The following is a 15,053-nucleotide window of genomic DNA, read 5'->3' as shown; positions in this document are numbered from 1 at the left end:
CACTGTGTTCTTAAATGAATTTTTTTCTCTCTGACTAGCTAATAAATGCTTTTAAACAGAGGTGGAAATAAAAATGCCCAAGTTCAGTGTTTGCAAACTGAACTAAAGAGATACCACACCATATATTAGGTTTTTATTTTGAAGAAGTGCATCTTCCAAGGGTATTTTTCATTGCTGCATATTGTGATTTTGAATGAAATTAAAGTTGTTATCGTCAGACATCATTCATAGACTAAGACAGGTTATATATTCCACTCTTAGCTGCCACATAACTTTACTCTGATTTATTTCTGCAAAACATTCTGTATTTGTCTTGAAGCAGCATAAACAGAGTCACAGATGTTCTTCACTTTTGTTGTTGCACTGTGTACAGGCTAAAGTAGTCACAGAAAACCTGCAAGAAGAAGAGGAGGACACCATGACAAGGACTACATGTCAGAGTCATGTGATAGGTACAGAATTATATTTTACACTGGATTTTATTGCTGTCAGTTCTTGCAAAAAAGACATGTTTAATTCTCATTACTTTGTTTGTTTGCCCCCTTATGTCAGCTTTAGCCTCCATTTAGCTCCTAAATAGTCAGATTTCATCAAATGCATGAGATGACTACACACCATTACAATTGTGGGTCAATGCAATGTTTGACTGGAGGGCCTTGGGTTATGAAAGATCATTTCAGCCTCCAAGAACAGTGGCTTAACATAAGGGCTGTTGTGCATGGCACTTTCAGTGGGAATAATACTGACATACTGTAACTCTCTCATCTGGCCTTGAACTAGTAAAATTCAGAATAAAATGTATTATATATAGCAGAATAATTGCTGAGATAAAGTAAACCACAAGGAACACCAAACAGGTGTCAGTTCAAAAGACCTTAAAGCTGTTATTGCAAATAAAGTTGCCTTTGCTGTGGAAGGGCAGCACCATCCTCCCTGCCTCGTGACTGGCACACAGTAATTTTTAATTTTACTACATGTAAAAATATCTAATAGGCAGTGGAGGACCAAACAGAAGTCTGAGGTTTGTATTAGAGCCGTGTGTCATCAATATAAAGAACTGTTCCTTGACTGAACAAGGAAAATTCACCTTTAGCAAGTTCCCTTTGCAGATAGAGGCTGCAGTAAAAAAAATTTCATTAAAAAGTTCAAGTCTGATTCCATTTTTTCCTGCCAGAATCTCTTTCATTTCACTGGTACTGCCAACCCAGCAAGTCCAAGCAGAGGTATCATGTCAAAACACATTTCTTTTGGGGGCAGTAGGAAAATGTTTGCATGCTTCATTGACTTGTACAGCCCAAATTCAGACAAATAAACTCTGGCTGTGTTACCTGAAGGAAAGATCCCTAAACTCTTCCCTCTCTGAGAACTCAGCCATCACCTGGCTCCATGACAACAGCTGAATAACAAGAACTTTGTACAGTGTAAGACTCTGAGGGCATTCTGTCAGTGGTAGGCACTGGCAGAAATTCACAAACAGGAATTCATGCCTCTCATGCTGTACATAAAGGATTTCTTTTGTGTTACCAGAAATTGCCCAGCAGAGAATACTTCACCTAAGATTGCTCAAGATTATTTGTCCTCATACTGAAATAATTACTTTGCCTCTATACCAAAAATTCTCAAAGCTTTTACTTTGAATTATGTGAAATGTTTCAATTTTTTAATCTAGATACCGAAAAAGAAAAAAAAATAAAGTAAAAAACAAAAAACCCCAAACAACTATTTGCAGAGTTTTGGGGTTTTTTTCTGTAAAAAGACTCCAGAGTATCCTTGTTCATCAGTGTAATTGGTTGCTATATTTTGATATTTTATTTGTTATTGCATCCTGTAATAGATAGTTCTGGTGGCTTTTGAGAGTATTAATATTTTGCTCCTCCCACAGGCACCAAATCCAAGTTTCTGACAGGACATAGTGGTTATGGAGCAGGTTGTCAGATACTTTTAAAATTCCTTGATAGAGGTTCTGGCATTTTTCTGATGCAAAAGTTTTCATAGAAAGATACTGATTTTTTTCCCTGCTGAAACTCTGTGCAGACACAGCTTCTCTCACTAACCTGTTCCATGGCCTCACTACCCTTATAAGTAAACAATTTCTTACTAATTCCTGAATCCACTCTCCAGCAGATTAAGGCCATTTCCCCAGAAAACAAAGTTTGCTGTGGGTATTTTAATGCATTTATGCTACTGGGTTTTATGAAAACAGAGCTGAATGGAAGGTAGAAAGGCTATCATTAAGCAGGGAAAATGTTTTTTATGCAGCAGGAAAAGCATGTGTTTGTGTAGCTGTCACTAAAGTAACTAAACTGACAGCAGTCCTGCCCAGTTAACCAATAAACAAGTGCTAATAACTAATATCAGTGCTCTAGGGAGGTGCAATGTGAGACAATTCTGGTTCAGCACGTTCCAACAGTGAGATACTCCTGGGTATGAATCGCAAAATGTGTAAAACACCAGTTGCTAGGCTTTTAATTGTCAGCTGCTGGTCTAAACCAATTCAAGTATTACGCTGGCTCTTCAGATTTGCTCAGTTGAAAGAAAGCAACACTGCCCAGTTATATACAAATTCCCTCCTCATATATCTCAGGAGCACATGATCATTTCCATATGAAGCAGTCATTATATTGTGCTATGTTGTTCTTCAAAATATATTTAAACCATTTTGGAAGTTTTTTTAAAATGTGTTACACCCTGGAAGCCTTTGCTGTGGTGTCAGTGAGCAAGCAGAGACCCCCACAGACAGCAGACCCCAGGACCCCTGAGGATCCCTTTGAAGCCCAGTCACCCTCAGAGCTCTTCCCTCAGGCCCTTTGCAATAAAGCAGTTGTGTTTTGAAAAAGGGATGAAGTGGGAAATGCTCAAGTGCCTAAGAGGAAAGGACATGATGAAAAGGTTGGCTTCCTCTTCATGTCATGGCAAACCCCCAGCTCAGACAGGTACAGCAGGGTCTTCAAGTATTCCTATAAATAAAACTCCTTTATTGAATGCACAGATGATGTGTCAAGCTCCTGACAGTATTGCTCCCATGTAAACATAAAAAAGACACCTTCATTTTACAAAGAGAAAGAATTCTGTTTCCCCCACGGGAGTAGAAGTGTCATTATTTGTCTTGAATTTCCCCATTGTCACAATGACCCAAAAACTTACAAGACAGTTCCAGATGACACCTTTACATACAGACTGTAATAATTAGACATCTTGAGAGGAACAAAACAATAAAAAGTTCAATATTTCATATTTCAACTACTGTTTCAAATTAGCAGCTACTCCTGGAAAAGTGTGATTGTATTAATTAAAATGCATTCAGAATTTTCATTGATAAACAGCTTCAAGGGAAAAGTCAAAAATCCATGGCACAAGCAAACAAATGCTAATTACTGAAGAATTCATTCTTGCAGTCAGCTTCACATGGGAATAGTAGGGTATGCAGCAACAGTATTTTTGAGTATACACAAATTAACAGGCTGTTTTCTTTTTGGGAATGTATCTGTAATGAACAGGAAATTTAGTTGTAATTAATCATATCATTCTTCAGTGTTGGTATGAGCCTCTGCTGAGGCTGAAGGGAAAGACTGAATGTGCCATTTTCTCAGACAGCAGCACTTTGGTGATTTATCAACCCCCAGTTTGAAAGTTGCATTATAATAATTTTTCTGGGTCTAGTTTCCATTTCTGTTACCCCAAATGGGTGAAATTTTCTAGAAGAGCAAGTCAGCATGGAATAAGCTTTTTGCTAATGACATACTCAAGCTTCACACAAAACACAGCCTCAGCTTAAATAGGCTGATGAGAATGTCTGAGAAAGTTTCAAGTCTGTTCTTAAATTTACACTCAGGTTTCAGTAAAAAGAAAGAGGGTTTCCTTTTTTGTCATAAATATTTCAATGTGTGAATGTGTTTATTTACCATTGTGGGTTTCCAGCAGGCATTTCATCCTTAGCAACATAAGTGAATCAAACTCTTCTGGTCTAAATCACTGAAATTCAGTGGAAGCATGGGCAGCTCATCTGAAGGAGTTGTTTTATTGAACTGGAAAGCTCCTGGTTTCAAATATTGTATTTAATATGTCACTGATTGAGCTAAAAGGCCAGATTCATTGTATAATAAAAGCCTGTTGAGCTTGGATATCAGGGGCAGCACTGCAAGTAGATTTTTTTTCATCAAAATAACATCACTGGTAAGAATAAAATAGATTTTAACAATCTGAATAGACTGAAGTTTCTTGTGGGTTCTCTAGAGAGCAAATACTTGATGACAGGAGAATTGATCGTAGCAATCCAAAATCCATCTGGGGGTTTTTGGTACTGCCTGCTCCACTGGAAGCACAAGGCACTTCCTACTGAGGTTGTGTGGGGAGTTGAATCCCTGGGGCAGGCTGGCATTAGAATCCACAGCAGAAAGATTCACTGTTCCTGGAAACAAATTACCTAACTGTGCATTGACCCTGTTGTTTGTTTGGAGAATTCCAAGAGAAATTCACAGCTGGGCAAAGATTATGAAGATGAAATGTAGCCAGAATTCTTGAAACTTTGAAGAAGGACTTGGAACCAATATTTGTCAAATTTTCATTAGAGGTCCAGGTCAGTGGCTCTAAATGGATTCATCCAGTGTTAAATGGGAACCTTGATAATACAGAGCAAATGTCTTCAGAGGCTTAAAAGGGTTTTGAAAAGTCTCTGGCTAGGTAGAGGGTTGGGCTTCCACACTATTAAAGCAACATTAAAAGTGCACTACAGGCTTTGGTGCTTTGTGCCAGAACAAAAACACACACTGAGGTCAAGGGAGTCTTTTGTAGCTCTGCTGTAGCCTTGTGCTCAAATCCATTAAAGTTCTTGATAATCATCTGCCTCATGGCAGGTTTGATCATCATTTTTTCTGCTTTCCAAGAACAACCTTTCAGAAGGGTTTTGCAGTGTAATTTAAAGGCAATCTGGTCAGAAAAAGGAAGAAACTTTTTTTATTTTTTTAAGAAACTTTTTTGAGGTTTGTCTTCTTTAGGGAGCATTTGGTAGAATTCCTTAGATGCTTCATGTTCCAGAGAGGAAGTATAGTGAGTATTTTATATGTTGCAATGTGTTTTAAAATCCCCTCCTTTAAGCTTTATATGTAGCAAAGTGATCAAAGTGATCATTTTCAGTAGAAACCAGGAAAGTCCTTCACAGCAAGTTTATAGATAAGCTGCCAGCTCCTTGATAGCAATTTCACAGATATATTGAGAGCAAAGAACATGTTACTTTGCAGATAGAGGTGGGTTTGACTAAAACTGAAATGTTAAAATTATTTGTATTGGCATCAAATACTAAAGATGATAACCTTGGCTTTTATATTCTGATATTGTTTTATTCAGCACTCAGTAGCCATACTGTGAAATTATATATGTGATAATAAGAAAACACATTTCATGAGCAGACTTTTCTATGACAAGGGCCTGCATTCTTTGAGGTGCTCCAGATAAATTTTTTTCTGCTCCTCTTTTCTTCCTGGTTCTTATGTGTGTTTTTCCCACAAATAGATCCATTTTCTTTTCTCACCTTTCTCCTCATGTTTGTTCACCTGCATTAGTTGAAAGTGGTGGTCACTGCTTGTGTGGACAAGCACAAATCCAGACTACCATTCAGAGCCTTTCTGTATCCATACCAATAACCATTTCTAACCAACAGATCCTTGCTCCAGTGCCATTTCCCTTTTTTTTTTGTCTTGGTTTCTTTCTGAAATCTAGATCTGATGAACACTAGAATTGAAAAATTATGTTTCACATTTCATTTCTGAATGTGCCATTTAATGTACATACTCTTAGTGCTTAGTTATATAAATTATCTAATGTCTTATTCCAAAGCTTGCTGGAAACAATAGCAGTCCCTCTGCTTGTAATAAGCTTGTTCCAGATTTCCAGTGAGAGAAAAAAAAATACTGGACCCCCTCCTCTGCCAAACCAAGCACTTGGTTTTGTCCACCATTATGCAAACTACTAAAACTGGGTGTTTTTACTGGGTTACTAAGTAATCAGCTATTAAATTCATGTTTTCTCATTCTTGGGAAATTTAAATGGATGTGAAGGAAACAATCCTGATTAATGTGGTAAATACATTAAATGTGACATGCATCATCCTAAAGCATGTCCATTAAGGCTGATGTATTTGAGCAAACCCATTTACATTAAGAAACCCTCAAAACCTGGAGACAGATTATGTGAGGTCTGTAATGGATTACTGAGGTAAATGCAACAGGGTAAGTGAGAGAGGAGAGATGGTGAGCTACTTATTGTGTTATAGCCTGTGCATTCAGTAAAGGAAGGTGATCCACATCACTGTGGAGAGGCAAAGGGATGAGCCACAATTTGCTTAAATGCTCAGCAAATCACTGGGTGCTTCCAGTGCATGTAATGAGGAACAATATTCAACTGATATTGTGTCATCTCACCTCAGAAGAAATCCTCTCTTTCATGAAGTCTCAATGCCTGAGAAAACAATTTATCATTGTCAGAATGAATTCCTTTCATCAGGCCATTGATAGAAGTTAAGAACCATTTAGCAATCATAACTGATGTAGGAGTTGAATCATTCATTTACACATTTTCAGATAAAGGGAAATTGTTTGCTTTATCTTCCCCATCACCACTCAGCAAAGCTGTGGAATGCCTAGAAGTCTCTACACCTGAGCTTGTCTATAAATGTCATCAAGCAAAACCAGTTATCACTGAATCCATTTCCAGCCTGGGTCTGTTCCTATTTTACATCTGTAAAATGTTCCATTTTGATACAAGTTGTTATAAGATATCAGATTTTTCATGAACCCCCTATATGAGCAATGGTACAAGGATGCATGGGTTTATTTGCACATCATTACAAAGCTGTTTTCCCAAGCCCTGTGTGCATGTGGAAGTTGAGAGGTTGGTGTTAGATCTGTAGGTGCTGGTTGTATTGCTTAGCAAGTGTCTAGAGCCCTGAAATGGGAGTTCAGCATAGCAGGCAACTTAAAAATCTGCTCACTTGCCATATCTAACCAGCTTCCAGCTTGGTTGTTAATCCAAAGGGATAGGTTCCCCAATTGCTAGAACAATGATGAATTGATAAATAGTAAAATAAATTGCTTGCCTCTAGCAATGCTGGGATACAAACTTGTTCATTAAAAAAAACTCAAAACAAAAAAAGGCTCAAACTCTAATGCCACAAGTGTCCTGAAGGATGGGAGAAACCATCACGATCTTATCTACCATGGTGTCGCTTTACAGACAGGATGAATGTTTGAAAGTGCCTAAACAGAACTGAGATCATCTGGATAAGAAGCAGTTCCATTTGTATTTTGACTTACCAGAATATCTCAGTCAGTCTCTCTAAATTTATGCCATTTGCTGCCTCCTTGTAATATCCCCAAAGCATTTTCATTTCCATGCAATTATCAAGCACTATGCTTCCCCTTTTCTACTCCAAAATCTTCATTTTCTGATCTTTCAAATCCATTGAAATGACCTGTGGCTGTTGTTTACTTACTTTTCTGAACTAGAGCAGCTGAAATGAGTCAGCACTGATGGGAAATCTGGTTTAATACCTAGTAGGCATTGCAAGAACAACTGACTGTCCTGTTTTAGAAACATCCCCTAAGGTTGGAAGTCCTGCTCGGGGACCTCATCTCAAGGATTTGAGATTTTTTAAATCTTCAAGGATATTGTTCTACATCTGTCCCTGAGCAGTGTGCCATCTCTTGCCATCTCTTTGAGAGACTTTGCAGAACATTCAGCAGTCCCACGTTGCTGTGCTGCAATATTTGTGTTGCTGAAGGTGTGCTGTGGTCCTGCTGTTGGGTGCCCTTCCAGGGCAGCGTGCAACAGCCTTAATTTCCATTCCAGCTCTTGCTCATCACAAATACTCACCCTGGTGCATAAAGCTGACTAAATATCCTTTCCTCCTGCTGAGTTGCTCTGCACATTCTCAGTGGAACTTTATTAAAATAAATGCCTGCTTTTTTGTGTGTGGTTTTGTATGGGTGAGAAGGTGAACAAGCAGAGCAGGCAGCTGAGAGAGGAGTGCCATTATTGTGTTTGGAGCACTAGAACAGGATGAATAGTGTCAGCTGTGCTGTGTTCTTGACCTGTTTGGCATTTGGGCATTGCTGCAGGGGCTGGTTTTGAAGTGTTGGTCTGGAGGAGCCTCTGATAACAGAGTGAAACTTTCTGTGCATTTTTCTAGTTGATACTTGTGTTTTCATGAAGATGATGGAGAACCCTGCCAATGTGAATAATAAGAAACTAACATCCATTAGTGTCTTCTAATTTATGTCAGCTTACCTTCTTCAGAGTCTGGCAAAGACAAATCATTTCTTTGTACTTTAAAGATAGTACACATAGCATTTGTCTAATTGCCAATTCTTCTACAGCTCTGCTGCTGCCTACTGTCTAGCTTGTCTTCCCTCTGTGCAGAGAATTAATATTTTGGCTCAACACTTCCTTGTTAGCCACAGTGATTTGCTGTTAATTTCCTTCTTTGTCATTACATCTACTCTCCCAGAAATACCAAATTTTATCACTAGAATGAGAAGTGTGTCTCTTTATGCATTATATATAGGATACAATCTAATTATATTCAAGATACTGAGAATCTGCTGGTCTTGTTCAGACTTAAAATGTCAATTAAACAGGATGGCCAGGTTCTGCCACTCTGAAGTTGGTGCTGCTGTCTTGATTTACAGTATTTTACAGTCTAGGCCAATCTATATTCATTTTTATCACTCAAATCAGGACTGTGCCTGATTATCCTGCCTCTTACAGGATAGCACGCACTGGGATTCTCTATGGCAGTGTGAGTCCTTCTGCTTAAAACTTTTTTACTTTACATGTGTTTTTGCTCCTGGCAAGGGCCATCTGTGGATGTGTGTATGAAACTTCAGTCATGCATTTCCCATTAATTCATAGAGCTGAAGTACAACTGAGCAAACTGAGAAGCATTTCTAGTGAGGATGTGTTATTTTAAACATGTTTCATCTGTGCTCACAGGGACTTTATGCTCCTTTTCTACAATGAAATCTAGTAAAACTTTTATGAAAAATACATTTTTACCTAAATTATCAGTTAAGTTTGAGCTTATTGGCATATGCCTTTCCAGATTCTCACTCTGAGGATAGGATGCCTATTGCTAATTTTTTCCTGTTTTTAATTGAGTTTGTGCTTTGATTTATGTCTTCAGTCTGACACCTGAGTTGTTGACATATGATTATGCAATTAGTCATAATTGGAAATCATAGAAAAACAGACTCTTCCAAAAAAAATCACTCTAAGAGAGAAATAATACCTATACAATTAGTGCATAGTTTTTAATACTAGATAAACTCAATTTTTCAGTGTTTGGACAGTTCACTGTTAGGAAAATAAAAGGAAATCAATCAATATGTTTACAGTGAATAATTCCTTTACTTCCTTTCTTTAACATGCAGAGGTGCAGTATGTTGTTTCAAAGCTGTCATCATAATAAGCACCACGTAACGTGGCATGCATTTTTTGCAAAAAACAGAATTCCTGAAAAAAAATCTGAGTTCATTCTTCTGGCTTCAAATCATGATGGTTTCTTACCAGCTCCTGCTTGCCTGCACTTAGTTCCACATTGGTTCAGCTGGTTTGGAGGAGCTGAACTTAGGTACCAGAATGGAAGGATTCTAATGCCCCTAAAAGTTACTTAAAGCTTTGTGCTTTCACTCTGTTAATAGGTTTTCATTAATTAAGAAATAAAATCAGTTTTTTTCAGGTGTGCATGTATATTTTAAGTGATTGTTAGCAGTACCCTTAAGTAAAGCCAACTGTAGGGCAAAACTAAAAATAAATTATTTAAAGCTTCATTAAATATTCATTTGGCTTTAATTTCAATATTTTTTTTTTACTAACAAACAAAAAGCAGTGATGCTACAGAATAAATATAGCATCTTCTCTAGTGCATTTGCAAAACCCAGAGCTTCCTATGCACTTAGAAACTGTTCCATGTTTACCAAAAACTGCATTTTTGCTTAAAGCACTATCCCTAGTCCTATCTGTTGGGAATAGAAAATCAAAGAAAGTATCTCACTGTGAGTGAAACCAAACTCCAATTTATAAGAGAGTTGCTTAACAGCAAGTAAATCAGTGCTTCCATCCTGCTATCCTTAAATGCCTCCAGCCCAGTCACCAGTGAAAGCAGCCCTACATGGAACAGCCAAAAGCTCCCCTGGGCACTGTGTGCAGCCCGTGTCTCTGAGATGCTGTGTGACCTCTTCACTTCTCTAACTGTGCTTTAATGCAGTTATTCTTAAAATAAACCAGCTGCCTCTAATAATACCAGCAAAACCCCACTCTTAATGCTTCATCTAAGTATTTTGCAGCTGGCTGTTAATTCCTGAACAAGCTCCAGAGCAGCTGAGTGGAGGTATCTGTGCACAAGCATTATTCATGGCAGGCATTGCAGGTTGGTCATGCTCTGGCTGCCAAAAATCCACATTCTTTATCCTCGTGGCAGCACTCCAAGGATGGAGAAGTGGGATTAGCTCTGTGTTTTAATGTGAGGAACTGGGGCATAAAGTGAGAGAGATGAAGGCCTGTGGTGACATGGGAAAGGCATGGCTGAGGCTGCCCTTAGCAGTGGGTGGATGACAAACCATCCTGTCTTGGGCTTTGCATTTCTGAGAGCTGGGATGTGTCCTTCCTGTTAGAAGGGGAGCATCCACCCATACCTTGAATGCGCCATGCCCAGGAAGGTGTTCCTGACACTGTGCAATTGCTGGCTCCCCACCTTCACATTTCTGAGGGAAACAGAAGGCTCTGCTCAGTGAAAAAGCCTGGGAAAGCTCCATTCCTGCATGGCAGCAGACCTGTTGCTTACCGTGGATTCACACCTGGCCTGAGATGTGAGGACTTCTCCTTCTTCTCAGCTCTTACTCATCTGTAACTTTCTCAGAGATAGTTGCAGAGTTGTAAGGCTGATTGGCAGTGTAAAGCCAAAGGGGGATACACAACCAGAAAAGCTCCACAAAGAATTTCTAGGCTGGCCCCATTGACAGCGAGGCTGCACCCAGTCCTCATTTAATTACCTTTTACACAGAACTTCAAGCTTCTCTTCAAATGAATTATAAGTCTCAATATATCTTTTCTAGTAGGATTAAAATAGTATCTATTCCTAATATCCTGTCTCCTGAGAACAGTGAGGAGATTTTTTAGAAAGAAAATATAACAGCATAATACAAGAGAGATAATTCCAGGTGGCATTGGCTGTGAGACTTGCCCAGCTGGAGAACTGCACATACACCTTTGTATTTAATAGACACTCAGAGATGTGGAGTAGAAAATTCAAAAAATTATCTAAGTTCCTTCTCCAGCTCATTTTATCCTCTTTAACAACACTATTCCACATAGCTTGCCACCATTACAAGCATGCAGGGACCAGACCTAAATGCCTGGAGGAGGATAGAAAGCATTTGTTAAAAAAAGAAAAAAAGTCCATAGATAACTCTTAAATTGGAGTACAAGATCATTAGTATTCCCTAATAATTAAGCTAATCTTGACTTACTGGTGGAAATGTATTTTAAGATGGGACTGGAATTAAAATGAGGCAGCAATTATCTGTCTCAACTCAGAAAATACACTTCAGATGGGATTGTGGTCATGGAAAACTGTGAAGACAGCTGACAATTTATTGGATAAATGACATATTGAAGTTTGTGGGTTTTCCAAAATAAAGTGTGACTAGGAAGAAAATAGAAAAAGACTGAATAAGTTGGGAAAGTCTGTATTTATTTGGTTTATTGTTATTATTTGTTATTATAAATAGACATAAATTGTAACCCCAGATTCAAGTAGCCATGAATGAAGTTCCATCATTTGAAAATACACAGCACAGTCCTCCTCCAATTTATCCTTCCTTAGTATAAATTGGAAATAATCTCATGGCTCCAGTGCAGTGCCCATGGGTTTGTAGGGCTGTGAAAAGCTGGGTCTTTTCTAGTTTTACTTTGGATAGCCTTTGGGTTTTTTAATTTTGCACACCTGATTGTACCTCAGATCTCAGAAAACAATAATGCACTCATCTTTGATCAGCTGGATCAAATTATAGTGTAAACCCAGAAGGAATAATCTACTTTAAATTGACATCGATTTGGCAGAAATGCATTTTCTTTTTTTTGTGGTTGCTTTAGCATTGCAGATGAAGAGAAGGATGTGCAAATAAAGAGATCTGTTTTGCCATCTGTAGTTTAACTTCTTCCTGCCAATGCCACATGTAGCTTAAAGATGTTTATTAACTTTTGAAAGAATTTTGCAGGGACCTATCAACATTTGAAATATTCTTCTGAAAAGAAAAAATAAAATAAAATCTATTAATTTTTAATTTGGCATGTTTCAAAGTGCTAGGAGAAGCTATATTCCCTTTGTGTTCCAGAAGAAAGCCAGTAGATGTTATCTGGTTCCCCATGACAGCTTAGTGGAAACTCTTGAACTCTCTAATGCAAAGAAAGGTGATTTGTTAGAATTTGTTTATTTTGTTACTGATGGGAACTATGTTATTCCATTTTTAATGTCCTAGAAACTCCTTGAAGGAGACCTATTCCGTGTTATTTACCTCTCAAAACCTGTTAAGGCTTAAGCCTGTACTTCTGAAAACAGCTTGCTGGAAATTTCCCAGCGAAACTGTTCTTGATACAGAGCTATTTTTGACTGATTTCTTTTTTCCTGAAAATGCCTGCTTTCTGTGGAGAATTCTGGTGGATACTTAAAGATTTCAGCTGAAATTTCTGTCAATCATGTGCAGTTTTGTAGGCCAAAACTTGAAAATTTATGTGAGGAATATCTCAAACCAGCTGTAGTGGTGAGCACAGGGGAGGATTCCACATTTTTCATGAGGTGGGATGCTTTTTTTAAAGAAAATATGTCCCTGTGCTACTAGTATTATGCCTAGAAAGCCTGATGCAAGCAGAACTACCTGTGATCTTTGTGACATAAAATACATTTGTCCTCTTTGTTGCTGTTTATTTTTAATGTTAAGATAGATTTGCCATCGAAGTTAAGTAACATAAAGCCTCCAAACAGAAACTGTTTATGTGTCATTTGAAGTAGAAATAGGGTCTGTTTGCAGTAATTGCATCTGGTAGCCATCAGTGTGTTTCATGGTGGGAAATCGCTGAGGTTGTTCTGGAATTCTCAGTCCCCTCAGCAGCACTAAGAGGCAGCTGATTTATTTCCTTCTGTCACTTGTGGCACAAGTGGGCAGAGAGGCAGAACTGCAGTTACAGCACACCAGCACCTGTAATTATCTCCTCTCCAACCTGTAAATCCTTTTCTCTGTGCCACCATCCTGGAATGTCTCCTCTCATTATGTAATTCAAAGTAGTTGGATTGCCTGACCATTTTGAGTGATATTTATCCACAAATACCTGTTCAATAGAGCTGCTGATGGATGCTTTACTTTAGCTCTGTGGGCAAAACTTGGCATCTTGTGGTTTTTGTAAAGATATTTGTGGATTTTTCAAAATCAGAGAAAAACTCACATATTGTTTTAAATAGGTGGTCAAAATAACCACGAGTTATTTTATAGAATTCTCAGCAGTGTAACAGTCCCTGTGTAAAGCAGGACTTGTATGTGATTTGTGAATAGACTGAGCATCTGTGAAACTCATTTAGGATGCAACATAAAAAGACTTTATTAGAATGTGAATCTTTACCTGAGGAGACATTATGAAACACTCCCCAGTTATTCAGTTAAAGGTTTGTTTGCAATAACATGTGGCATTTTATCCCCCTTAGCAAAAGCATGTTTTCACATTATTGAAGAAAAGTATAATAAGAAGCTTTGTTTAAAAGATATGTCACCATCTTATGTCTTCTCCTTTATGAAATTCATAAAACCTCTTCATTATGTGCTAGGACCCAACCACAGGTTCAACATTAGAAAGACTAACACATCCCTAATCTAAAAGTGGGATGGATTTTGCTCCACTGCTTGTTTTAATACCCTATTTTTCTACCATCAGTGTAGAACTTAATCAGGGCTGGACCCACATTTCTTATGTTGTGCTGGAAGCAATTCCTTTCACAGGAGCTGTTCTTTGCTTCCTTTTATTTTTTCCCCCCACATTGATTTTCCTCTCACATGCATTGTATGAAAAGAGGAGCAGAGGAGGGTGCTGTGAAACAGCACAAAGCAGCTTGGTGCCAGCTCAGAGGAGAGCTCCTCTCAGCCTCACAGGAACCCAGGGCAGCACTTCTGAAGGAACACAAAGCAGGGTCAGCACTCGGCTTCCCTGGGCATTCCCTTCCAGTCCCCAGTGAATGGTACCAAGGATGCTTTCTGAGATGGAGCTGATGTATTTCTGATATCTTTGTGGCAAGTGTTTCAGAAGAAATAAAAAAAAAAAAAAAGTTGAAGAATAATTAGGTTTAATGATTTGTTGCTGGTGTTTAAGATGCATTTTTAAATTATCTACGCTCAGGAGAATGCCCTAAAATACTTCAATTAATTCTAAGCTGTCAGTTCTTATCAGTGGGGTATGTTTACTTCTAACTCTTTAATTTTTGCATTTCAGAGGAAAATGTAAAAAAATCCCTACAGAATGAGCTGCTAGAGTTGTTTTCCCCTGTGCTGAACTGATTTTTAGAATTCCTGATACCTGCCAGCCTGAGTGTATGTCCCTTTCCTACTCTCCTCTTGTGCAGACCCTCAGAGTGGTGCAGAGTTTTCACAGATCCTTTCTGTTCCATCTCTAATTTGGGTGCTGACTCTGCGTTGAAGAGACCTTGGTGATTTACTGACACCAGAAAATGTTGGTGAAGCACCAGTGATGATGAAATATTGCAAATCATTGTCCAGCTGCACAAATTGCTGTGGTGTCCAGCTGATGGAGCACATGAACTGCAGGATCGTCTTGCGTGTGAAAATATTAAATTTTAAAATTATTGAGAAGTATTTCAGAAAACTTTCAGAAAACTTTCTATGCAGTGTTAACTCCTTTTTCCCCTGTGGTTAAGAGGCTTCTTAAAGGACCATTAAAGGTCTTCCCCAAATTTGCCATTGAGCTCTTATAACACCCTGTCATCAAGAGGTTCCCATGCA

The 15,053-nt window shown here is 38.4% G+C and overlaps 1 protein-coding gene across 1 annotated transcript in view; it reads left to right on the top strand.

Annotated features, from left to right (window-relative positions):
• NCKAP5 (NCK associated protein 5) overlaps positions 1 to 15,053 on the top strand; it is a 369,194-nt gene that overhangs the window by 320,134 nt on the left and 34,007 nt on the right. Inside the window, exon 15 of the mRNA XM_054278273.1 lies at positions 374 to 452. Within this exon, the coding sequence (XP_054134248.1) occupies positions 374 to 452 (79 nt within the window). The remainder of the gene's footprint in view (positions 1 to 373; positions 453 to 15,053) is intronic.

This window comes from Melozone crissalis, unplaced genomic scaffold, assembly GCF_028551555.1.
Source record: "Melozone crissalis strain CALT ecotype California unplaced genomic scaffold, PUWL_Pcris_2 ptg000023l_1, whole genome shotgun sequence".
In the NCBI taxonomy this organism is placed as follows: Eukaryota; Metazoa; Chordata; class Aves; order Passeriformes; family Passerellidae; genus Melozone; species Melozone crissalis.
The sequence above is the reverse complement of the archived record's forward strand: the minus strand, read 5'-3'. Positions and strand labels throughout refer to the sequence as shown.